Source organism: Lagopus leucura, unplaced genomic scaffold, assembly GCF_019238085.1.
Source record: "Lagopus leucura isolate 7727_CA_CO unplaced genomic scaffold, USGS_WTPT01 Super-Scaffold_1, whole genome shotgun sequence".
NCBI lineage: Eukaryota > Metazoa > Chordata > Aves > Galliformes > Phasianidae > Lagopus > Lagopus leucura.
In genome coordinates this window covers 23,807,516-23,832,605 of record NW_024962250.1, presented here as the reverse complement: position 1 = coordinate 23,832,605, position 25,090 = coordinate 23,807,516, and the positions used below count along the sequence as shown (strand labels likewise).

Genomic DNA, 25,090 nt, shown 5'->3' with positions numbered 1-25,090 from the left:
ATTATATCCAGACAGAAGAGAAGCCACTGCTCAGACAAATAAAATTTGAGGAAATAATTTACCTACTCCCCTTACCCTTCCTGTGCATGTGTGTATATGTATAAATATATGTAACAAAAATATTTCAACTGTAGAAGAATCCTGGGGAGAGCTAAACAAGTATGCCTGTGAATTTTACATAACATCAGTAATCTACCTGTAATGTGATCCATACTCGCAAGATGAAGCACAAGTTTTTCCCAAAGCAAAATTAAACATTTTCTGTTTGGAAAAAAAAAAAGTCTTTTCTTTTTTTTCCTCATCTTTTATCACTTAAAGGGATCCACCACTTCGTGCCTACTTCTCCTCTCAGGGATTATGGAGACTCACAGGGCAATAGACATCGAAGGTCTAGATCTGCAAGTGTTCGATTTGTCAACGAGACTGATAATTTGAATCAGGTACTAATGAGAGTTGCTAATGAGAGTTCTTTTCCCGAGCAGACTATATGCAGCTATCAAGGTTTTCGATTTTACATCAAATAAAGTTATTTTGATGGTGAAGCTAAGGAGGCTAAGTTTCAGCAATGAAATATTGTCAGTGTTCTGTGCAATTTTTTATTAGACGGTAATCTTGTAACAGTCAGTGTAATAAGTTTCATAAAATTCTGAATTCATAGATTTAAAAGAAAGTGAATAGTGTGATGTCAAAAGTAATGAAAATTTCTGTAGATTCTAGTTTCTGAAAACATCACAGTATTTTGCTTGGTCACTTGCAGTTTTACATGCTGTCTTTCTTTAGCAGTACATATAGCTGGGCAGAACTCTTTCTCATTTGTACTAGCATGTATGAACAGGAAATTTTGTCCTGACTTTAACCATTCAGATCTTTCAATTTGCCTTGCATTAAGTTAAAAAGATGATGCAATGTCGGGTAATTAAAATGAAAGCATAGAAAAAAACATGGTTGGGAGCTTTGTTTAGCAAATAATGGACTGAAAATCAAATGTAAATGAGAAAGTGTTGTGAAGGGTTATAGAAACAGAAGCACAATGGCTTCATCTAGGCTGATCTGCAGTTCATATAAAGTTGTTTCAGACATTATTTTTATCTGCTGCTTTCTATTTAATATTTTCTTTTTAAAAGTTTGTATAGGTGTACTTTTGAAATATTATAGATAAAAGCCTTCTTAAGCCTTGGCTTACTTTATGTACTTTAATTTACAGATGCATTCTTTCCACCAGTCTCTTCGCGATATTAGTAGTGAACAAGTTCGTCTTGGAGATGACATCAGTCGGGAGCTCTCAAGAAGAGATAGGTATACACCATATAACTTGCATGTGAAGAACAATGGAGAAAATAGTTTATATGCTTCTAAATAATAAATTACTCATCTGTACGCTGTACCAGTACATCTGTACAACTAGTACTATGAATGGCTTGTTACATATCCTCTTGTGCAGTATTTCTAAGTGTAAATAGCAAGTACAAGTTCTGATTTGCATAAAATATGTAGCTTCGTTCCCTTTTTTTATATGTAGACAGACAGAAAAGGGTTTGGGAGTTTCTGTTAGTAAAACATTCCTTTTATGTTCTTGATACTGGAGTTTCGTGAGGACAAGTTCTCATTCAGGCCATAATGATTTGGTTATTTCAGTACATGCCGTCTCAACATATGATGCTTTTTCTAATAACAATAACAGGAATTAGTACTCTTCTTCTCAGTAAGAACTAGTCCTGTTCAAAAGGATTGTGTTGACGTGTTCATAATTTGTACTTGTTGACCTGATGTCTGGTATTTCAAACTAGATAGAATCATTATTAGGTGCTCTGTTATCTTCACTAGAGAAATGGAAATTCTTTCTATTACAGATTTTCCACTTGAGGCTGGTCTCCAATTATGCTAGGAATTTAGAAGCTGTAGAATGAATTCAAGTAGCCTAAAAATCCACAAGAGTATTGCTGCTTAAAATTAACCCAGTTGATCTTTAGCTTTTGCGCTGCAGATTATTAAGGCTTACCTGTATTTTTCTGTGAAGGGCTGATGCAGAAATGAGAGAGGCTCTAGCGGCATTGTCTGAAAAGCTCTCGGAGTCCCAAAAACAAGAAACGGTGAGTGTGCCTACCAAGAAAAGATCATGTATATTTAATATTCTAAGCAAGATATGGGCTACTGTTTGCTCTGGTACTCAGCAACGTGTATTAGTATGTATATCTGAACAGGATCCTTTCCAGGCCAGACAAGATTGTTGTAATATTATCCTTCCTTAATAAAATCAGCGGAACAAGTGCTTTTATCTTGGCTATTTGTGTAAAGTCAAAGTGAATGTTTTACAGGTGGGTGTGCAGTGAATTTGTTTAAAAATTTGGTTTTGGCGTAAGCTGCTGTTTGAACATTCTTTCGAACATTTCTATAAGTGCAAAATACCTTTTGAGAGATAGATTTTTCCATGTTAAAGAAGCTTCTATTACAACCATGAAATCTGAGGTTTCCTTTTCCTTCCCCTCTCCCTATCCTTTTCAATCCTTATGATCTGTGCAGTCTTCTGAAATGAATGAGTCTCTTGAGAATATGATCTTAGCATCGTGGCAAATGTAGCAAAGGAGACAGTGCAGCTGTGATTCTCTTTTTTTGCCTCTTGTATCTGCTGGAAGGAGACTAATTCTAATCTTTTGAGTTGGAAGTCAAATCAGAGTATTGCTGCAGGCACGAGAGAAGATGAGAACACCACTAGTTAGGAAAAGGTAGTTCCAGACTCAGACTTGAGTCTATGTTTTTTTGTGCATGCTAATTCGATATCAGAAGCAATACTTACTTTTCGGAGCAAGCGTTGTGTTGAGTGTACTTATTTTCTTCTAGATGGCTGATCTTGCTCTAAAATTGCGTGAATTAGTAGTAAATGATCTGGCAAGGTCTTTAGTTATGCATTTGTCATTGATACCAGTATTGTAGGCAAGAGCAACTTCTTGGCATCAACAGGCTTAATGATTGTACTTGTGCAGATGAAATAGGGCAGAGATTCAAGAGACTATAATCTATCAATACCACTTAATATGATGGAATTAATCAGCAGAGGAAGACTTGCCTCTTCAGCCTTCTTAGAGGAATTTAGCAGGGTGTCCTTGTTAGAATGTGAGCTCTGTTTATCTGGTAGGGAATTCTTAGATGCTTGCAAGACTGTTTTTGCTGTGGTCTGCTTCTCAGTATACTATTTTTCCCCTCTCTAATGTCACAGGAAATTAACAAGCTCTAAAGTTTTAAGCAGGACTATTCACAAGAAAATGGCTGCTGCAGCTGACCAGAGTACAGCTGTTCTGTGCCTTTGAATGAGAGGAACTAACCCTCCTCTTCAATCTTCTGGAATTCTGGCAGCCACTGTCTTTTCATTTTTGAAAGAAATAAATTGTATTTTGTTTGTGACCTACTATAGCAAGTTTTCAAAACTAGAAATTGGATGTCACAGATTTTATCTGAGTGAAGCAAAAAGTGAGAGATGTACAGTATAACAAGGACGCTCTCCTTAGTTTTTTTTACTTATAAGGGGAATAGAAAAAGAAGAGTAATTCTTTTCAAGGATGATAGTTTCTCTCCCAAATAAAGCTTTGGAAGCTGAAACGTTTAATGATGCACTTCTAATGAAAACAATAATGCTGCAGTTGGCTGCAGAGACATCATTTTCTAGGACAGGCATTGTCACCCTGGTTTTAAATGGGACGTTCTTTACTTTGTGCTTGATTGGCAATGGTAGGGGGGGCTTCTTAGTAGTCAAATCCACTTTTAGAGATATTTGCTGCTAAATGAAAGCCTAACACAGAGGCGGAGCACTTAGCATCATGAGTATTGTTCAGTTAGTCTCTAGTGCTGAAAAGGTATCTTTAAATCATGTTCTTATATAGGGCAAATATGATTATTTAGTTTAGCATTTCATGTTATTATGTAGAAGCTCCATGTTCCTTGTACTGTTCTTCAGTGAATCACTTGTCTACGCTAAGGCTTTTGATCTAGAAGACAAGATACATACTGTTATGGTAGGAATGTTGTCTTGAATTAGGGTCATCTGGGATAAAAAAAAAAGATAATTGAGTTTTAGTCTCTTCTTCGTGTGCTGCTTACTACTTGCTTACTTATGGCTCTAATCTTTCTTCTGTCTTTATTCCTATTATTGCATGTCATGCGTTCTGTGATAAACTGAGGAAGATCAGAAAGGCTACAAAACCAGGAAACACAATTCTTATGTGTGCACCAGTGTAGATTGGGTAACTGTCATTTTGGAGGAACTGCATTTTTGGTACTAATACGTACTTTGTGTGGTGAATAAACAAAAACTGTACCAGAAGAGAGGACATTTGTTATAAATCAAGTCCCATGCATGGCTTTTAATATGTGAAATACTCAAATAGGCAATGAATGAAGTAAAAGACTTTTACACAGCGTGGGTTGATGATTGGACTATAGTGAAAAATGACGATTTGTAACTGAGAATTTGCTCTATCAAATGGTGTTATTGTGGTGTTTCTATCTGTTGTCATTTCCATGGCAGTAAATAAGAGGCATTACTTTTAGAGCAACCTATCTAGTTGGAATAGCTTGTGATAGTGCAAATTTTATGTTTATGGAATAACATCATGTGCAGAAAAAGCTCCAGTATATGGAGGAAATGAGTTGGACAAATATCCAAAAGTAGTGTATGCAAATTATCTTAAAAAACAACAACAACAACAACAACAAAAAAACAAAACCAAAAACACAAGCAAACAAAATATAGGAAATGCAGGAGCATACTTAAAGTGAGAAGCTCCCAATTTGCTTAAGGCAGAAAGTAAAAAATAAAATATTTTGAAACAACCTCATGCAGCTCAGCTGAGATACTTAACAGTCCGAAGTGATTGTAAAGTTGCTGCTGAAGTTTCTTCTTTGCCCTTACATATTTACCAATCAATTTCTGGAAAAATAATCAGTCTATTTTCTCAATTTTCAATATTTCCTCATTTGAATATTCCTAGAACAGTTTTTTAATTTGTAACGGTTTAAGCTGTAACTGACACATTCCTTTTGTAAAGATATAAGGAATGTATTATTTTTTATAGTACTCATGAAGATCAGAGCATAAGCATGTCATTAATTGTTACTTTTGCTACATAACCGTGTTCTTAAAATTTTCTAGCCATACGCATGCATATGCTAATAGAAGCATGCTTAGTGAGAATTTGTTCACTCCATATATATGAAACTTGTAGTTGAATGGTGTTTTAAATCTGTTTTTTATTTGAATATCATTTGGTAATTGAGCTGCTTTCTAGTGACTCTTAAAAACCGTTAGTTTTGAAGTAGGGAGGAAACATAATTATTTTCCTAACTAATCTTCAGCTTAGATGATATAAATTTAATTTGCTGCCCACAAGAGGGTGCTGTCTGCTAGCAGCTTGAAAAGCAAAAATAAGGATTGCAGCTTGATGTTGAATTACAGATTGCTTTAACAAATGACAGACTTTTACTTATATTCCTCTGTATATCAATTGATAAAATATTGGGAAAAATTCTTAAAGTTATGTAAATATTTTGTGCTATCACACAATTATTCTTCTGTACTTGTTTCTTGTTTACTGCTTGTCACTCATGGGTTTCTGAAAATGAAGCAATTTTTTTGGTTTGCTTTACATACAGGGGATTGAAGGAATTGACTCTCTATAGATTAGGCCTGTGGCAGCTGAGAAGCTAAAATTTATGTATTGTGGCTACCAAGCTTTGGTACTGACTTATTTAATGCTTTATTAGAACTACCACTTTGCAAAAAAGTAATGTAAATGAACGAGGAGGGTATTTCTAACAAGACAGCAATCTTGAGTACTCAGTGCTGTAACTCTGGTTATTTGCTATACTGTTCAAAATCTTGCTTGATAAAATAAGTTATTTCATTTTCCTTTCTTTACTATTTTCTCTATTGTTATCTCAGTATGTGGTTGAAATGCACCCTAATTTCCTGCAAGTTTTTTTTTCCTTTTGAAGGTATCAACACGTGTAGAGAGAAGACTTCAGGAGATAGAACAAGAAATGCGTGCTGAAAGACAGCTTATAGAAAGGCGCCAGGACCAACTGGGACAGATGTCTGTTCAATTACAAGAGGTATACAAATGAAAACTTCTCCATAGTCAAGATCAAATGAAAACTCCTGATACTCAGGATCAAATTGAGATCTTGCTGTCTTTATGACCCTGTGTCTGTCAAACTGGCAATCAAATACGCTGCATTGGCTTTTCAGTGCTTTTCAAACAGTTTAGGTCAGAGCAAATATCTGATGAAGTATAAAACATTGTTTAATAGACAAATAAAAATGTTAATACTTTTCTGTAATTTCAATTTGTAATATAATGTCCTTTTGTGCTTACTTTATGAAATGTAAGACAAGTATGCCTCTGTTTCTGCTTATAGTGCTATTTGGAAAATGTGTGAATCTCAACGTACTGTAATTATTTCATGTTTATAGAATCATTGACTGGCTTAGGTTGGAAGAGACCTTTAAGATCAGGTTGTTCCAATCCTTAAGATATTATTTACAATGTCATCTCTAATATAAAGGTGTAGTTGAAAAGAAATCCATAATTCTGATGTTTTTATTTTTAATGATGGTATATGTGCTTTTTTGGAAAGCAGTTTTATGCTGTGCCATGATATTGAGGAGCCTTAAGGTAGACCTGTGCTTTATATTTCATATGAGACTAGAGACTCTTCAAAGAGGTCATATTTAAGAAGATAACATACTTTTTAAAATATGAATTTAAAATACTAATAAATATGTTCTGAGTATTTCTACTACTGTTTCAAAATTAGCGCATCATTTTTTTTCCCTATTGATATCTTAGTGGGTGAAATGAACTTTTATATGAACAAGTGTGCTTTATTACAGTTTTCAGAAGATGCAATATTTCATAGGGATTTTAATCTTCAATATGCTTATGTCTATTACTTGACTTTTTCTTTTGATTGGGCCTTCAATCTGGTAGCAGCATGCGTTATGAGAGGATTTGCTGCTACCTGATAGTGTTATCTGTTAATTGGAAAAATCTTCCTTTGTGCTCTTAATAATGTAATGACTTTTATCTATAAAGATATATTGATACTGTGATTATTTCCTTGCAAGGAAAATCTGTTTTCAAGTGAATGAATTCAAATATATTTCAAAGAGTTTCACGATTGGCAGTGTGAATCACAAACCTTTAAGCTAGATATATTTCTTTCAAATAGCTCATCTATTGTGTTCTATGCAAAATGAATATTAAATGCAAAGTGGTTGCCCTAACCTTCCATTCCTTTAAGCTTTCCAGCTGCATGTGAAAATATTTTAATCTTTCCTGCAAATGCGATTTTGTTGTACACATTTTTTTAAATTGTTTTTCCCAAGGAGTTGGGAATTGTTTTCCCTTCCTGTTTAAACAAGATTTTATGATACAAAAATTCAGTATTCAGACCCTAACATTTGTGAAGCTAACAGGAAAGTTTAGCCCCTATTAGTTTGCTTGGTAAACTTTCATTATTAAAGGTTAGCCCAACCCAAGATTCAGAGCCAGTCCTGACTGGAACAGACTTATTCCACACCCAGTATTTCATAATTGCAACTTTTCTGAGTCTCATTCTTGGTGAATGTCTTCACTTTCTCAGGAAGGGGCTTGTATCTCTGTATCTGTATCTTCCTTCTGGGTGTTGTTTTTTTTTTTTTTTTTTTTTTTTTCCATCATGGCTTCTGGGTTTCTTTGACTGGACGTACTGTTTGAGGTCCTAGTGAAAATTAGATTACTGATATTGCAATGAATGGAGGATTTTTTTTTTTTTTCAGGCTCTTCTGACCTTCAGTGGAAGAAATAGATTCTAGTGACAATTTTTTTTTTTTTTTTTTTTTTTTTAATGAAAGGGAGACTCTTTAATGGATTGCAGAAGAAAATGGAGACAGTTTAGATTTGAAACAAAGACTTCCATTACACTTCCAGTAGTAGTAGAACTCTTCCTGCTGCTTATATCAAGGCTGTTATGTTCAACCTCCAAGTAGAAAATTATGTGAATTCTGGATAGTGTTTATATTTCTTAGGAACAGAGCTCTTAGGAACATTTTCTTAGGTTGAGCTCTTCAGTTGACACGCTGGCAAATTGGACCAGGTTGGGCTTAATTTTGGAACTGTTCTCTTTTTAAGAACAAAATAATATGAACTCTGTACGTGTTGTAATACTCTAATACAATCCTCAGTGTAATATAAACTGGGAAGGTGTTGTATGAGAAAACTTTCTGAGGAAAAATATTTTCTACCTTATAGAATATACATTACACAGGAAATAGGAATGTAAAAATTTCTACGGAGGTAAAAAGTCTAGAAATGATGTTGTTTTGAATTGAAAACAAGGAGAGGAAAAAATGCCAGCACCAAAACAATCTAAGAATTTGAGTTCTTGAACTGGTATTTTTTCTCTTTGTGTTTCTTTTGTATGGGGGTGATAGAGATAAATAGATTTTTATTCGATAAACCAAATAAAATGAATAATGAAACCTATGACTGTGAAGCATTTAAAATTTGTGAACAGTCTTACATGATTGTCGTTTCAACAATGAATCTGTAAGCTGAGTACTAGTCTTTTTGTTCATTTGTTCATTACTTGCACTGATGTAATTGTATTTTGCTAAGGTATTTATTTTTCTACAGTATAGAAGAATTATGTTTGTCATTCACTTAAGTCCTTGAGCAAAGTTCTTAGAGAAATTTTTCAGTTTACATGGTTTCTTATAAATTCTTTTACATCCTGTATTTGAAGTAGGCAGTCTTTGCAAAACTCCGGTCTTGTGGTGACCATTGCATGGATTTAATGCTGTGAAGTCTCTTTTTATCTTTTTTTCTTTCTCCAACATGCTTTACAAGTAACACTACTGGAAGGGGATAAGGTTTGGACTGAGATCTAAAATCCAATCATTCAATATGGTATGGATAATTTACAAATAAATACTATTTAAAGTATTTGTGGCAATTTGGTGAGACAGTTTTTTCATTATTTTGCTTGCTGTGCATCTCAAACTAAACCAAATCAAATTTAACTTTTGGATTTCATCAGCATTACTTTTAATTAAAAATTCTGATGAGGTTTAAATGTTATAGTGATCTGTAAGGGAAAGTGCGATGCCCGTAACTGGCCACTACTTGTCAGTATTTTACCATCTGAAGATGGACATCTTCCTAAATCTAGATTATTTAGTTACATATTTTCAGAGCTTAACTGAACGTGATGACACTTTGCTATTTCTTTTTCTCCATTTGACTTCTCTTTGTCTGTGTTTTTCATGATCATCAAACTTTATTTGTATTTCATTGTTAGCACCATGAACTGATTATTAATGAAGAATATATCTGCTTATATGCTGGCTATAAAGAAAACTTCAAATATAAAATTTTACGTCTTTAAGTTTGCATTTTTTTTTTGACTCTGTGCTTGGTAATATTTCTTGAGTTGGTGTGTATTCGAGGTCTACTTAAGCAGTGCTTATAAAGAAAACCTGAAATTAGTGTGAGTCACCCATCTTCACTTCTATCTGTGATATAAACTTGTTTCAAATTAGAAACGACATCAAATGTGTTCATCTTGTCATTGCTGCTGGCATGTATACATAGGATACTTTACCAAAATGGATTTTTGTCTAAATTAAAATTATTTTGAGATTCTTTATTGCTTTGTTTTGAATGTGAAAGCACCATCCACTTAGTAACACTCATTTGCATATATACCCCTATTTTTCTAAAGCAAGATCAAATATTCTTAAAAATAGCCTTAAAACACCTTTTGTATGTAATGGCTATCCTGGATGACTTTGCTAATTCTTATGCCTGTCTTTATGAATTTTGATCAAATGAGAATCATTTTGATGAAATTCATAGAATCATAGAATGGCTAAGATTGGAAGAGACCTTAATGATCATCTGGGTCCACCCCTCCTACCTTGGGCGGGGTTGCTACCGACTAGATCAGGCTGACCACTCAACCTGGCCTTGACTTCCTTCAGGGATGGGGCATCCACATCTTCTCCACAACTATTTCACTCTCTGAGAAGAGAATTTTCTACTAACATCTAACCTAAATCTCCCCACTTTTAGTTTAAAAACATTCCCCTTTGCCTGTGTAAAAAGTCAGTCTCCCTCCTGCTTATAAGCTCTCATCAAGTAGTGGAAGTTAGCAATGAAGTCTCCCCAGAACTTTCTGTTCTCTAAGCTGAACAAGCCCAGCTCCCACATCCTGTTCTGCAGGAGAGATTCTCCAGCCCTCTGATCATTTTCACGGACCTCTTTTTGATCTGCTCCAACAGCTCCACATCTTTCTTGTGTTGGTGGCTGTAGTAGTACTCCGAATGGGGCTTTATGAGTATGGGCCAGTGTGGGGATAATCCCCTCCCTCTATACCTGGTCACCAACCTTTTGATACTGCCCAGGATACAGCTGGCCTTCTGGGCTACAAGTGCATGCTGCTGGCTTGTTGTCCAACTTTTTGCCCATCAGGGCCACCAAGTTTTTCTCTACAGGGCTGTTCTCAAAAAAAAAAAAAAAAAAAAAAAAAATCTGTGATTGCCTCCACCCAAGTGCAACAGCTTGCAATTGGCCTTGTTGAATTTCATTGGGTTCTCATGGACTCACTTTTCAAGTCTGTCCAGATCCTTCTGGATGGCATCCCTTCCTTGTATTGTCTCTCTTCCTTCTATTGTGTCTCCTTTTCTTAAGAATGAAAATGATGTTTCCCTTTTTCCATTTACCAGGGACTTTTCCTGATGACCAAAAACTTTTAAATGTGATGGAGGGTGGCTTGGCAACTGCATCAGCCAATTCCTTCAGGACCTAAGGAGCGTGCATTGTTCACTTTAGGTGTACAGAATCATCCTAATAGAATGTTTTGAATGCACTGATTATATTAAAGTAATGACTATGGGTACATCTTACTGCACGTACTGTGAAGTGCAGAAGAGCTGGTGGACTTTAAATAGAGGATGGGTAGAGCGATGGTCAAAAATGTTGAAAGTTATATTTTTATGTGTCCTTCTCTATGACCCTTTTAAACAAACATAATCTTTATCTGTACCCTGACACATCTGGATGTTTTAATGTATGACTGATATTTGCCCTTTTGCTGTGTGGTGTGCCACTTGTGGCTAGTAATTTCTGCTTTGATTGCAGTTTGAGTCTGACTTGCGTCTCTGTCTTGGAACATGAGCAGGTCTCATACAAATGTCTCTGAAATAGCTAGGCAAGATGTTTAAAGAAATAGTAAAATACTTGGACCAGTGCTAGCTCCTAATGTGGCAGATAAGGGAAAAAAATTCATTCCGATTAATTTTTTTTTTTTTTTAAATAAAGCATGAAGCTGGTCTGCTTGCATATTTTGTCTAATATGACTTTATTTCACTGTTCAGTTTCACTGTGGAAGAGCCAATTTCAGTTTGTGGTCTGTGCGCTACTTTCAAATCTATTTTTATTTGGAAGAAAAGTTTTTTTTTTTTAAAAATAAACTTTAAATGTCATATTTTGAAGATTTTCTTCTTGGAAAAGATTGCTGAGACCTCTGTAACCACGGTTCTTATACTTTTCCCCTATACTTTCTACTATACTTATAGTAGCAAGTAAATGATTTTCTTATTAATAGTGTGGATTTTAGTGCACTACGGATGAAGTACAGTGAGTGGAGCTATATAACGTATGTTGATATTCTTGTACTATCTCATGACAGTAAAGTCTATTTAAAAAAACAATAAAAACCTATAAGAATTGCTCCCTTGGGTTAATTCAAAAGTTCATCTAGCCTGTCAGAGATGATAGCCTGTTTCTGACTGAGCAGACTGCAGAACATCTAAATGGTCCATCCTGAAACCATGTTATAAAGATGTCTTTACACACAAATTCTCTGCTTCCTTGTGGCTCCCTCCAGGGCCTAACAAGTTTACACAACCTCCTTGCTAGCTATCTACTGGCCAGCCTACACGTTAATCCCTGTAAAAAAAGGATGTTGTTGGGGTAATTCTAATGACTGCAGACTTACTTCCACTCCTTGGGGCTTCAGTGCTGCTTTGCTAAGTTCCCTGGACCACGCTTGCCTGTTTTTAGGAAACTATCAGGAAGGATATTGGAACTGCTGTACTCAGCATCCACTTCCTACTTGTTATTTTTTTGACCCTTTCATTCCCCCATTTCCCTCTTTGGTGACAACAAAGAAGGATAAAAGGAGGTTCTGAGGAGACCTTATTGTTCTCTACAGCTACCTGAAAGTAAATTGTGGAGAGATGGGGGTAGGCCTTTTCTCTCAGGTAACTAGTGATAAGACAAGAAGTAAGTTGTACTAGAGGAGGTTCAGTTTGGATGTTATGAATAGCTTATTTTCTGAGAGAGTTGTCAAGTATTGGAACAGGCTGTCCTGGGAGGTGGTAGAGTCGCTGTCCCTGGCGATGGTCAAGAAATGTTCAAGAAACAGTACTGAGGCACATGGCACAGTGGGGGTGGATTGGTGGTCGGAATAGATGGTCTTAGAGGTCTTTTCCAACCTTAATGATTCTGTGAAATGAAATTTAAAAAAAAAAGTTGTTGGCTCTTTATATGGTGTCTTTTACATTTTTATGTAAGTCTTCATTTCTGAAGTTAAACCTTTTGCAGAGAAATCTTCAATGGAGGAGAACAAGATTGGCATAAGCCAGTAAGAGATAATTAGGAAGGAGGGCAATAGATAGCATAGTGCTATTTTTTACCTACATAGTTTCTGAGTCATTAGTAAGAGCTATTGGTTGTGGATGACCAAATATTTCCCATTCTTAATGACGTTCTAATTGCTTAACTCATGTTCTGTCTGGTACCTATTGGAAAAACCTATGTTTCACAGTTGAAGCAGTGCATGTGAGGTATGTTTTATTTTATTATACCATCTCATTTTTTTAATAGTATTTTAACTTTGATATATTTGAAGTGTTTTTTCTTAATAATAAAACGATTATGGGTAGTTTTTTTTAAAAAAACAATATACAGAAAATAAAAGCAAACATTATATTTGTAGTATCAGTGATATGAAAGTCTGCCTTTTTGTTTGATGTTATTGCTGTTTAATAGTCTAAATATTATACAGTGATTCTGGTAAGTTGAAATGACATATTGATTTCTGTGGTTCTTCTGTGAATTTGGATGTACTAGTGATGCAGAAATGTACTATTGCCTTTTACAGGGGCATCATTGAAAGCTTTCCTAGGATTTCTAATTCAGTTCAGCTTTTACTGAGCTACAATTTAGTTTTCCTTAAACTGAATTTTATTATCTTTATATGCTGACTTTCCTAGCAAAATCAGCACATGAAGAAATGTATTTTTTTTACAATTAATTACATTTACAATTAATTACTGCAAAAATTAAGGTTGGCAAACAGTTGTCTGTATATAGCAGTGCTTCTAATTTTGCTAGAAAAATGACACAGAATTGCAGCTAGTACGTATCACTTACAAGTAAAACAACAACCACCTTACGTACAGTAATAACATTAGCTGTTATTTTTTCCCTGTGCTATAGCTTTAGGGGAGTTCTTCCCAGAGTCCTTTTGACCAAGCTGGGAAACTGTCAGATTTGAATGCAACTTTGAGTTATATTGGTAACTCATAAGGACGAATTTCAACATGTACTGAATAGTTAGAAAAATACCTTAAATACTGCAAGATTGTGATTTATCTGATTATGAATCAGTAAAATGAAACCTTAATTCTTTATGTAGCATAATATTTTCAGTGACATTGTAAGTAGCTTCCGCAATCTGTTTTTTTTTAGTATAAACTGTTCAAGCAGGAGAGAAAGCCAAAATATACTGAAATCCATGCATTTTATGAGATGAGGATATAAGGTTAAGAGAAATATAGACATCCATTTATTTCTCTACAAAGCTACTTATGAAATTAAAGCTTCTACAGTTGAATTTTTAATGAAGTGCAAACTTTCCCCAGTATACAGCAAGTAGAAAATGTTCAAAATTGCATTGCAATTGCACTAATGACAGGAATCACTTTTAGGGATATTTCTTTAAGGAAATATTCCTTTACGATGTAAAATAAATATTTAGAAAGAACAGACTGGAAAAAAAGCTTTTTGTTCTGGGCAGGCTATAGATGTATTTATATTTTGTAATATTGGATCAAAATAAAAGCTGTGTGCTAAGATCTCCAATGAATTGATTTTGTGGCTAGCCTGGAAACTGCTTGGTCATGTATTATAGCGAAGAAATGAGTTTTTGATGCGATTAGTCAAATTCATAGCAAATGAAGTGGATGAGTTTGTTATGGCATGCAATACTTAAGATTTTTTTTTTTTGTGTTACATATGTCTTGTGATGTCTGCTGCATTTCTTTACCAGTAATTAGCTACATTTTGTAAATAGTGTTGGTTTATAGAAGGACAATATTTCAAAATTAGTAGTCAAAGCAGTTTTATTTTCATAAGATGCTTTATAAAATTTATGTTGGTGGTTTTAGACACTCAGTTCGAAGTGGGACAGGAAAAATCTGTATGGTTTGTCTATTTATTTTTGAAGTAAAGCATAACGAGCTTTAGATCAGGAATGATTTAGTTAATCCTGCTTTAACACTACAATTCTAAACATCTGTCAGAATTCAAACAACTTTATAGAAGGGTTTTCCTCACTTCAATGCGTCATATGTAGTGTAATTGCATATTCTGTACTAGAGAATACATTCTCCTCATCTGATATTTTTACAGTTTATCTATAAGGGGTCTCTTCAACTTCTTAGTCTTTCACTTCATAGTGTTTGGGGTCAGTCTTGGGCATCTGTGGATCTATAGATCAGAAGGATGTTAATGCTAGTTGTAATATTGTATGTGGCCCAGTATGCCTATGTATGCATGAGCATTTTTTTGTTATTTTTCATGACAATAGGCATTGACTTCACCTGGAAATTTCAGACACTCGTTTACTCAAAAAGCACTCGTTTAGTTCTTAAATGCAAGGCAGATTGCTTCATTTTAATGTACTTAAAAGGAAGACTTCTAACTTTTTAAATGAAGTTCACAATATGTTTTTCAATTTTTAAGGCTTTAAAGAAGCAGGATGCTAAAGCAGTAGAAACAGAAGAACTTGTGAAAAATAAAGTTGTGAAATATGAAAGTGAAAAGAAACAAGTAAGCCTTGCTTTTATTCTTCTTTGGTTTAAGTTACTGTATAACGTCATATGCTGTAGTATATTCTTTGTCCTTCAGATAAACCAGCAGTATAAACCTTTCTTTACTCTTTAAGATAATACAGTGGAGTTTTTCTTGTTTGCTTTTTTATATCAGACACACGGAATGCAACTACAGTAAACTTAGGTCTTTCTTACTAAACTCTTTAGTTACAGTCTGTTTCTTTTACAAGTGCTCCATCTTGCCAGACGGACAAGCTTGTAGATTATCCTTGATTTCTTTTTTGATTTGTCTCCGAATAGTCAAATAGATGTAGTTAACTCTCAAATATTTTCAGCAGCTCTACAATGTGACTTTTCTTCATCTCAGCAATTAATGCTTGTTTCATTATTTTGCAAACTAGTGATTATTAATACTTTTCTTTCTGAACTATTTTTTTGTTTCTTTTTTACCATCTGTAGAAAACAAAATTGCTTATTTCCTTTTTTTGCAGGTTGCAAGGGCAGTGTTATGTTATTGCTAGCTTTTTCCCCCTCTTATATAAACTTTAAACTTTTTGTCAATAATTTCCATGCTAAACCTTTGCACAAGACAATTGATGTAGCATTTTATATTCTGTTATTCTTTTAATTTCATTAATACTCGTCCTGTTTACTTTGCACATTTGCCAGCCTCCTTAGCGTTCACAAAAGGGATATTATGTCTGTGATAACAATTCCCGCTTTGAAAAACTATTTTTATTTCCACATGCATCTTTTCAATCTTTGAGTTATTTTTGACAAGAGTTCTCAAAATATTTCATAGTTTTTGTTTTCTGGTTTTGGAATGGTAATCAGTTTCCTGACTACCTTGATTATACATTCTTACATTCCCTTGACACAGTATTTTAGGGAAAATTCTAATTGTATGAAAGTCCAGGCTCTTCAGTTTCTCAGTCATCTTGTTTCCAAAAAAACTGAAATACAACTTTGAACTTTGAACACAGTACAGAGAAGCACAGAATTTACCAATTACCAGTTGTACAAATTGTCATCTTTGACGTTTTTATGAATAAATTATATGGCAAAGATTCAAATGTTAAGTCATCTTATTTTCTGAGTTTGAAAGTATGCCACAAATCCTGGCATGTTTTTAAAATTTCTTTTAATACTAGTTTTTTTCTTTTGTTTAAGTTATAGCCCTGTGAAAAGTAGCTTTTATGCTTCTTTGTTTATTTTGTTTCTTTTTGTTTGTTTGTTTTGGAGTTTATATACCATCTTCATGTTATGTAGATAAGTATGCAAAAAAAAACATAGGCTGTAAGTTAAACATTCTTTTAATGATTTAAATATATCTGGGATGTAATACAAATGAAAATTTGTGTTAAGGATTTGGATGAATAAAAATATGGTATATATTATACTTTATTTTAAATTATAGTTTGTACAAATTAATTTGTGCCAGGATTAACTAGTTAAATAGCACTTTTGTACTGTGATGCACACATACCTTTTCTTTCTTCATCATTTTCTGTAAGCTTGAGCAAGAATTGGAGCAGTCCCAGAAAAAGCTGAATCAATCAGAAAGCAATAGAGAAGCTCTTTTGCATCAGGTAACTGCTTTGGTGTGATGGAAATACTGAAGTTTTCATATTTGGCTATTTCAGTCTTTTTGATTAATCTTCTTATCTCATATTTGATAATGTTCTTTTGGAAAGGATGGAAGGAGATTCAGAAAGAAAGATTTGAATACAGGTATACACCTTTTTGGATGTATGTTCATGTATTAATAAGAACAGTAATAGCAGTCATGGTGCTTTTCAAGTGCATTAACACATTATTTGTAACTGCCCTTCATAGTATGCTCTAGAACAACTTCTATATTAGTGATTATTGTTATGCAAAGTGCATGACTTCATGTACATCAGTGGCATAGCAGTATTTGCTGTATTGTGCACTACCATATGAGGAAAAAATTAAAAAAGAAAGCAAACCATCTTGAAAATGATCCAAAGTGTATTCTGTATGATGCCTACTGATGCAGATAAAGTAGAATCTTAAGGATGCGGAAAGCTGGATGATTATAGCATTAGGAAAAAAGTCCTTTTACCTAAACATTTGTAACTGTATATAAGAGAAAGAGTAAAATATATAAAAGGCTAGTATGTTTCTTGAGAATTGGCATATTATATATTTAATGAGTAGAATTTACATAAAACATATAACCTTATACATATATTTTCAATGTAAAAGACAATTAAAACATATAAAATGATATTATTTTGTTTAGTCTGGAGAAATTAATGCTCAGCCATGGTCGCCATAACGGATTTAAATGATCCTTTTAATTTTGATTGAATAAACACTTTGTGGCTTTAACTAGGAACTAAATTATCTTTTTTTGTTTACTATCTGCAGAACTATTGAGATTTATTTATAAACGTTGTGTACAGTTATTATGTTTGTTACAATTTAATAAAAGTATATTATTTACACTTTCATTCTGTTTTCTGTCAAATGTCTGATACTTCAATACTTGCTTTAGATTGAAGATCTTCGTTCCCAACTTTTGAGAGCAGAGGAAGATCGTGCAGACTTGCAGCGTCAAATTTCAAGTGTGGTTATGCACCATCAGAGCTCCCAGGATGTGCGAGAAGATGAAAGGAGAATTAGAACAGGTACAGCTCTCAAGTTTGGTGCTAGATGCCTGCAAATTAGTTAATCAACCTGGAAGTTAATTGAGGTTCCTTTGCTGTTTCAACTAAAACAGCTTATAAAATCCTCACTTTGAAGTTAATAAATACTCTAACAAATAAATATCAATTTTGGAATATAATACCTTGATGTCTGTGGTTAAAACAAATGAAGATTATTGGAGAGAATTGTTTTGGATAGTGTTTTTATGTTATTCCTAAATACTCCTCATTTCTTTTCTTTTTTGAAATTTCCCTTTTCATTACATTTGCAGTTTAAAACCTGTCAACTTGAAAATTATAGCAGATGTCCATTTTGTAGCTGGCTTTTGGTAGAAGCTCTTATGAAGTACCATCATATTCCAGAGTATTTAGGAATATTATCCTTATAATCCAGTATCATTCAGTCATGACTGAAATTGCAGCTTTTTAGAATTCTAGGGAAATGATATTTAGAAGAAAAGTATTTTAAACAATTTCAACATGTAATAGTATATTAAATTATATCCTTAGTGAAGCCTTTGCTGTTTTGTTAGATAACTGTCTGGCATTAAACTTTTCAAATGTAATCAAAATGCATTGGAGAATGTCTTTTTCTTCTCATTAGCAAAGATATGTGGTACTCAGTATCATAGAAGAACAGCTATTCCAAGTCCAGTGTTTTGGTAATGTTAAATTAATTTAGTTAATGACTTTTTATGTTTTCATGTCTCAGCTATTGAATTATCTTGATCATGGAAATGTAAATCAGGTAGTCAGATTCCTAACTCTCAAATAGGTTACTGCAAAATGATTAATTGTGTACATGGTTTAGGTTCAGAAGTAACACAGGATTGTCATTTTAGTGTTCTTTATTGAGTTACTTCAGTGTTAGTGTACAGGCTTAAAAGAGAACTTATTACTATGCTTTTCATGTTCAAGAAAATCACTTTTTTTTTTTGCATTTGTTTTATGATTATAGCAAGTGTTGTGAAAATGTAGGGAAATATAATGGATGTATAAAACAGACAGGGAGAAGAAATGAAAAATCAAGCAATTATTTTTGTTTACTGAATTATTTCTTTTTCTTGGAAGGTGTATGCAAACTGAAATTTTCTTTACCTCTAAAGACTTTTGAAATTTTGGCCTAGGATATTTACAGCTTATTTTCGTCAAGAACTTTTCCTGTAGTTGTAGTATTGAGACATAATTCACAGAAAACAATACCATCTTGGAACTCACACTCAGGTTGTTTAAAATCTTTGTCTTGAAACTTCTGGAATTTTTTTTTTTTTATTTTACTTGTTTTTTTGTTTTATTTTCTTCTCCCCAAGGATTAGGGAGTGGGGAGACCCCCTAAAATGATTAGTAAACAATAAGCCCTGAAATACTGGTCTTATTCAGTGGAAGGTTATCATTAATTATAGCCATTTTTCACAGATTCATCAATAGCCTTGTAACAGTCACATATAGAAAATTGCCAGAAGTAAAATGAAAAAAATAATTTTCCACGAGTCCATGTTTCTACTGGGCATATTATTCTGTTCCCACTGTATTATAGTAGCTGAAAGATATGAGAGAGAAAAGCAAGAACTGGAGAAACATATTTTGGAGCTTAAAGCAAAACTGACTCATAACACAGCAATGTCAGAGATAGAAGAGCTAAAGAGACACATGGAGCATAAGGACAAGGAGAAAGCACAGCTTGTATTGCGCATAGAGGTAAGTTTTCTTTGTAAATAATTTCCCATATGCTTAAGGTATGTTATAAGCCAGATTAGAGTGTGAGTGACTCTCAAACTCTACTGAGTTTATTCTATGAGTAAGTTTGAAAGGTGATCTGAGCTTGCAGAAGTTTTTCTCTCCTGTCTTTTTTAATAAACCAAAGAATTCACTGTTGCACATGAATTCATGATTTGTATCACTTGCCTTCTTCTCATGTCCAAATAAAAGATGATCTGATTTTTATCTGCTGTTACCATGAATAGCAGTTCATGGAGTTACTTCTGTGAGTTTAATTTCAGTCAAACTGAAATACCTTGTTCTATGAGAAGCATATTAACAAAAATAAATCATAACTTCTCCTCTCTTCACTAATAGATGCAGGGTAATAGTGATGATAAATAAGCATGCTAATAATAATAATACTGAAAAATCCACAAGATCTATGAGGATGGAAAGAACTGATCGCCTATAGATGATGTAGATGTCCCATCCCTGGAAGTACTTGAGGTCAAGTGGAACCAGTAGCCTGACAACCTGATCTAGTGAAAGATGATCTTGCCTTTGACTGAAAGTTGGAATTAGGTGATCTTTAAAAGTCCCTTTCAACTCAAACCATTCTATGACTTGACAGTCCCATAAAACATCCTTTCATCTAAGTTAGAGGAACATGGGTTTGAAGAATGTGCTACTTGGTGGATAAAGAATTGTCTGGTTGGCCACAACCAAAGAGTTGTGACCTATGATTCAGTGTCTGAGTGGAGACCACTGATGAGCGGTGTCCCTCAAGCGTCTATGTCAGTTCTGAGACTGTTTAATATCTTCACTGATGACATGAATTAAATGCCGCCTTCCTTCAGAAGTGTGCACAAGGCACCAAACTGAATAGTGCAGTTGACAGTCCCGAGTGTCCTTGACAGACATTTCAGAAAGGTCCTTCTCTTTGGTTGGGGCAGTGTCACATGTGAATATAGTCTGAGTGATTTTTAGATTGAGAGCAGCCTACGAAAAGATTCTGGAGGTATTCATGGATTGAAAAATGCAACATGAGCCAGCAACATGCACTTGCAGCCTGGAAATCCAATTGTATCCTGGACTGTATCAAATGAAGTGTGGACAACAAGCTGAAGGAAAAAACTCTTTCCCTCTAGCATGTTCTCATGAAACATTACCTGAAGTAGTGACTGAACTACTGCATGTAGTTCTTGGGCCCCTAGCACAAAAGAGAGATGGACCTGTTGGACTGAGTCCCAAGAATGATCAGGGGACTAGAACACCTCTTCTGTGAAGCCAGACTGAGGGAGTTGGAGTTGTTTATCCTGTAGAGGGCTTTGAGGAGCCTTTTTTTGCAGCCTTCCGACACTTACAGAACAATTACTCTTTTAAGGTGTGGAGAGACTCTTTACGTTTTCTGTATTCATACCATTCTATTGTCAGCTTCTTTGTTGGTTTAAATTAAACGTAATACCTGAAATTGCATTGGGAAAAATTGAAGTCAAAATAAGTTCCAAGATGCTGTTTGAAAATTGCCTATTGTGAGCAGGTTTAAAAAACACCTGGGCTGCTCCTCTAAAGGAGAAGGCAAGCAGAATGCATTCCCTACTGCCCATAAAATCATAGAATTGGGGTTGGAAAAGACCTTCAAGATCATCAAGTCCAACTATAGCCTAACCAAAATATCCTAACTCTAACAACCCTCCACTACATCATGTCCCTGGGCACCATGTCCAAACAGATTTTAAATACAATCAGGGATAGTAGTTCCACCACCTCCCTGGAGAGCCCATCAGCGTTAGTGTTCTGGCTGGGCAATAGATTATTTGAAGCACACAGTTTTTTTTTTTGTTTTTTTGTTTTGTTTGTTTGTTATTTTGTAGTGCCTGAGAAATTCCAGTTACCTGGGTGGCAGGAATGAATGGGATACAAACACACGGAAAAATATCTCTTAAAACTTCTTCTCATAGAACATGCCATTTGAATGTCAGAATGATGTTCTAGTACTAATTTCCTGCTCTGTGAAAGTATGGATGGAAGAGGACTCAGATAGGGGTCACTGTCATTTCTGCAAGTTAGAAATCTGATTTTTCTGATTAGCTTAACAGAAAACACTTTGTACTTCTTATCTGCTTCCCACTGCCATTCACTTACAGAAGCAGCAACAGGAAAATAGAGGTGGTTTTTTTTCTGTATTATTTTAATGAGACATCAAGGAAACAAGGATATGAATTTCTAAACTTATGTACTAACAAAGCATTTGTCAAGCCTGTTCCAACAGCTGCTCTTATCAGATAGTCTGATTCTCAGTTGGAAGCTAGCACTCCTGTTTAAATTGAGTTAAACTTATCTTTGATTAGTGGAGAGGATGTAACTGTTTGCTTCTGGTGTACATGTGATATAAGAAGTTTCTTGTCATTTATTTAAATGTCATTGTTTTCAAGAATTTGAGTTGTGCCGTACATTTAGTCCCTGTTACCATAAACACACAATGTGATGTAAAATGGAGAGGATGAGAAAGATTATATTCGTGTTCTTAAACTCATGATTAGAAGTGAGTTCTATCTTTAATTTTTAAATTTCATGGAGAATTTTAATTTTAATTGCTCTGGTTTACCTGATCTTGAAAATAAATGTAATTATTTTAAATATGTTTTTCTTTATGAAACTAAATAGAAAGTGATTCAACCTTACTAATAGGTTTAAGAAGTAAACAAAGTTTGCAAATTGTAAAAGTACAGTAAGCTAGTTTCTCTGTATATGCTAGTTCATACACATATACAAATTCTTAAGCTTCTGAAATAATTTGATTTACTCAAGATTTCTCTAATTCTAATTAGATTCTAATTAGGTCTGTGGGGTCTTATAATATTGTTTATTAGAGTGTAACAGCAGACAGTTTGTTTAACATATTTCAAGTTTCCTGAGAAAGAGACAATGATTTGCTTATTTAAGATTAGAATTCTTTAGTAATCAAAATCTTTCAGCGTTAGGAAGATTGAGTGATGTTTTTAGCCTTGTTAAAATCTATTTTATGACTTTTCTTCCATTAAAGATGATGGTGTTAGGCATTATTTTAATTATGCAGGACAACCAAGATATCTGAAAATCATTCAATACAACTTTTATAAATTTATTCTTACAAAATATGAGAAATCCATGCCTTTACCAGCCTGTATCTGTACTGTATCAGTGATTTGTAAACACTGAAGTAATGCTTCAGAAACTTTATGAAAGTGACTAACATGTACACATTTTAAAATGTATCTGAAGTCGCATATCTAACTTAAAGGTGTTTCAGCTCAATCTTTACATTTACATATGCCTCTGCATATCAGTGCCACTAGCACTTGTGATTGTATGAAGGATTGAAACCTTCTGGATCAATGATTCTTCGTGGTTAGATAGAGTACAAGTCATATGGGATTCAGTTCAGATTGTGATGAAATACTTGCAGCGTGTATTCAGTAAAAATTACATAGGTCACTCTGAAAGCAATGCCTCCTATTTGTTTCCATGAAAACTACATCGGATACAAAGAGCACAGTAACACTATTTCGTAGTTCAAATTCTCAGCTACAAAATACTTTTTTCAACACTGTCACCACTGTTAACTCTGCATCTTTGCCAGTGATGAAAAGGAACCTGTATGTTTCACTTGTAAAATTTTGCAGAAGTGGAGATGACCTGCTGTCACCACTGCTGAAATGTACCATGCGCTGCCTCACTTTGCTCACATCTACTGTTTGGTCTCCATAATTGCAAGTGCTAATGAATGTCAGTGAGTGTAATTTTTTCTGCATGAAGGAATTCAAAGACATGCTTTTGCTTCATACCACTTCCATGTCAGATGCCATTCTATCAGAGTACCCTTCTGCTGCTGTCTGTGGCATGGAAATAAAATGTAACAGAATATTGGTGGGAAGGTTTCAACCTCTACTGCCATACCACCAATATCTACCTCTGATGCTGTGGGCTAACATCATAAAATAGAAAGCATTAATTTCAAAGCAGCTCTCGTACTTTAGGTGACTAACATAGTAGGCATGGCTGAAGTGAAATATGACTTATTTAGTTCTTATTATAGATTGTTTGCACATAACTGATTTAAAGCATGTCATTGTATGAAATGAGTTATCTTCATTTTCATTTTAAATGTTCATAAATGTTTTAAGGATTATTGCACTGAACACACGATGTGGTTTATTTTCTGTTCCTACCATGGAATTTGGTTTGCTGTTTATGGTGATAGGTTTAAACGAGGTTGAAAATGCAGGTCAAATATACAGTGTGTAGTCAAGCTAGGGGACTGTAAATCTGAACTAATCACATGTTTAAGGCCTATGATGATTAGTTTCTTTTATAGATAAATAACGACCTCTAAGTAGAAAATGTTGATCTTTGCCTACAATTTCTTTTGAAAGTTGGAAGATAAGTCTTATATTTTTTCAATCTACGACGGTTTCAAGCTACGGCAGGGGAGATTCAGGCTGGACATGAGGAAGTATTACTTTTCAGAAAGGGTGGTCAGGCACTGGAATGGACTGCCCAGGGAGGTGGTGGAATCACCGACCCTGGGGGTGTTCAAGGAAAGACTGGATGTTGTGTTGAAGGACATGGTTTAGTAGGAGCTTGGGAATAGGTGAACGGTTGGACTGGGTGATCTTTTAGGTCTTTTCCAACCTTGGTGATTCTATGATTCTATGATTCTATGATATTGGGATTCTGGATATGTAGTGAACTAGAACTGTTAAATACACAACTGTTTTATGTGGAGTTAATGTTGCACCAGTCTTTCAGTTTGTTAATCCCCTTTTCTTTGCATCATCTCTAGGTGGAGTCTGTTCACTGAAGTATTACTGGTGTTGCATTCTGAGGGCTGATACAAACTTCAATCAGTTTTGAAAATAACACTTGTGTTCAAATCTCCTGAGCATTAAGTTATTGTAGTCCAGGATTAACTAAATAAATGCATTGAATTTTTAAGAATTGCAAGAAAATTAATTCTCTTTTGAAAAAAATCCCTAGGTACTAATGCCAGGAGTAGCATTATTGTCAACTGCGCTGCTGGTGTAGTGGTATCATGCAAGATTCCCATTCTTGCGACCCGGGTTCGATTCCCGGGCAGCGCAGAAAGTTTTGATGATCAGAGGGCTGGAGCACCTCTCCAACGAAGAAAGACTGAAGCAGGTTCTAAGACACTAATAGTAAGATTATAACTAAGACATTAATGATATGTGGTCATGGCAAATACAGGAAGGCATCTCCTTGGAACCATTCAGGGCATTGATCCGGACCTGCTTCTTATTCAAGCAAGTAGTTTCTGATCATATAGCAGAACATATAGATAAGTGATTCAGTCAAACTCTATTTTAGAACTTCTAGCTTTTCTTTGTTGTAGACAAGTCAAACACAATGTTGAGGTGTACAGACAGATAATAGAAAGTGGCAAAGAGATTACTTAACTGTAACTGTTACCTTAGAAGTGGTAGCTGAATGTATTTACCACGAATTCTCCATTTTTCAATGAATGTCTAGAAATTGAGAATGTGCTAGAATTTTCCAAGGAACCAAA

At 34.5% G+C, this 25,090-nt stretch overlaps 1 protein-coding gene and 1 non-coding gene across 5 annotated transcripts in view; both read left to right on the top strand.

Annotated features, from left to right (window-relative positions):
- CEP128 (centrosomal protein 128) overlaps positions 1 to 25,090 on the top strand; it is a 95,524-nt gene that overhangs the window by 8,772 nt on the left and 61,662 nt on the right. For all 4 annotated transcript variants that reach the window (XM_042872953.1, XM_042872944.1, XM_042872962.1 and 1 more), the window contains exons 5-12: positions 319 to 440; positions 1,205 to 1,296; positions 2,018 to 2,090; positions 5,986 to 6,102; positions 15,063 to 15,149; positions 16,666 to 16,740; positions 17,673 to 17,805; positions 19,361 to 19,521. In XM_042872953.1, the coding sequence (XP_042728887.1) occupies positions 319 to 440; positions 1,205 to 1,296; positions 2,018 to 2,090; positions 5,986 to 6,102; positions 15,063 to 15,149; positions 16,666 to 16,740; positions 17,673 to 17,805; positions 19,361 to 19,521 (860 nt within the window). The remainder of the gene's footprint in view (positions 1 to 318; positions 441 to 1,204; positions 1,297 to 2,017; positions 2,091 to 5,985; positions 6,103 to 15,062; positions 15,150 to 16,665; positions 16,741 to 17,672; positions 17,806 to 19,360; positions 19,522 to 25,090) is intronic.
- Positions 24,577 to 24,647, top strand: TRNAG-CCC. Its single transcript has one exon. It is a non-coding gene; the product is annotated as a tRNA-Gly (tRNA).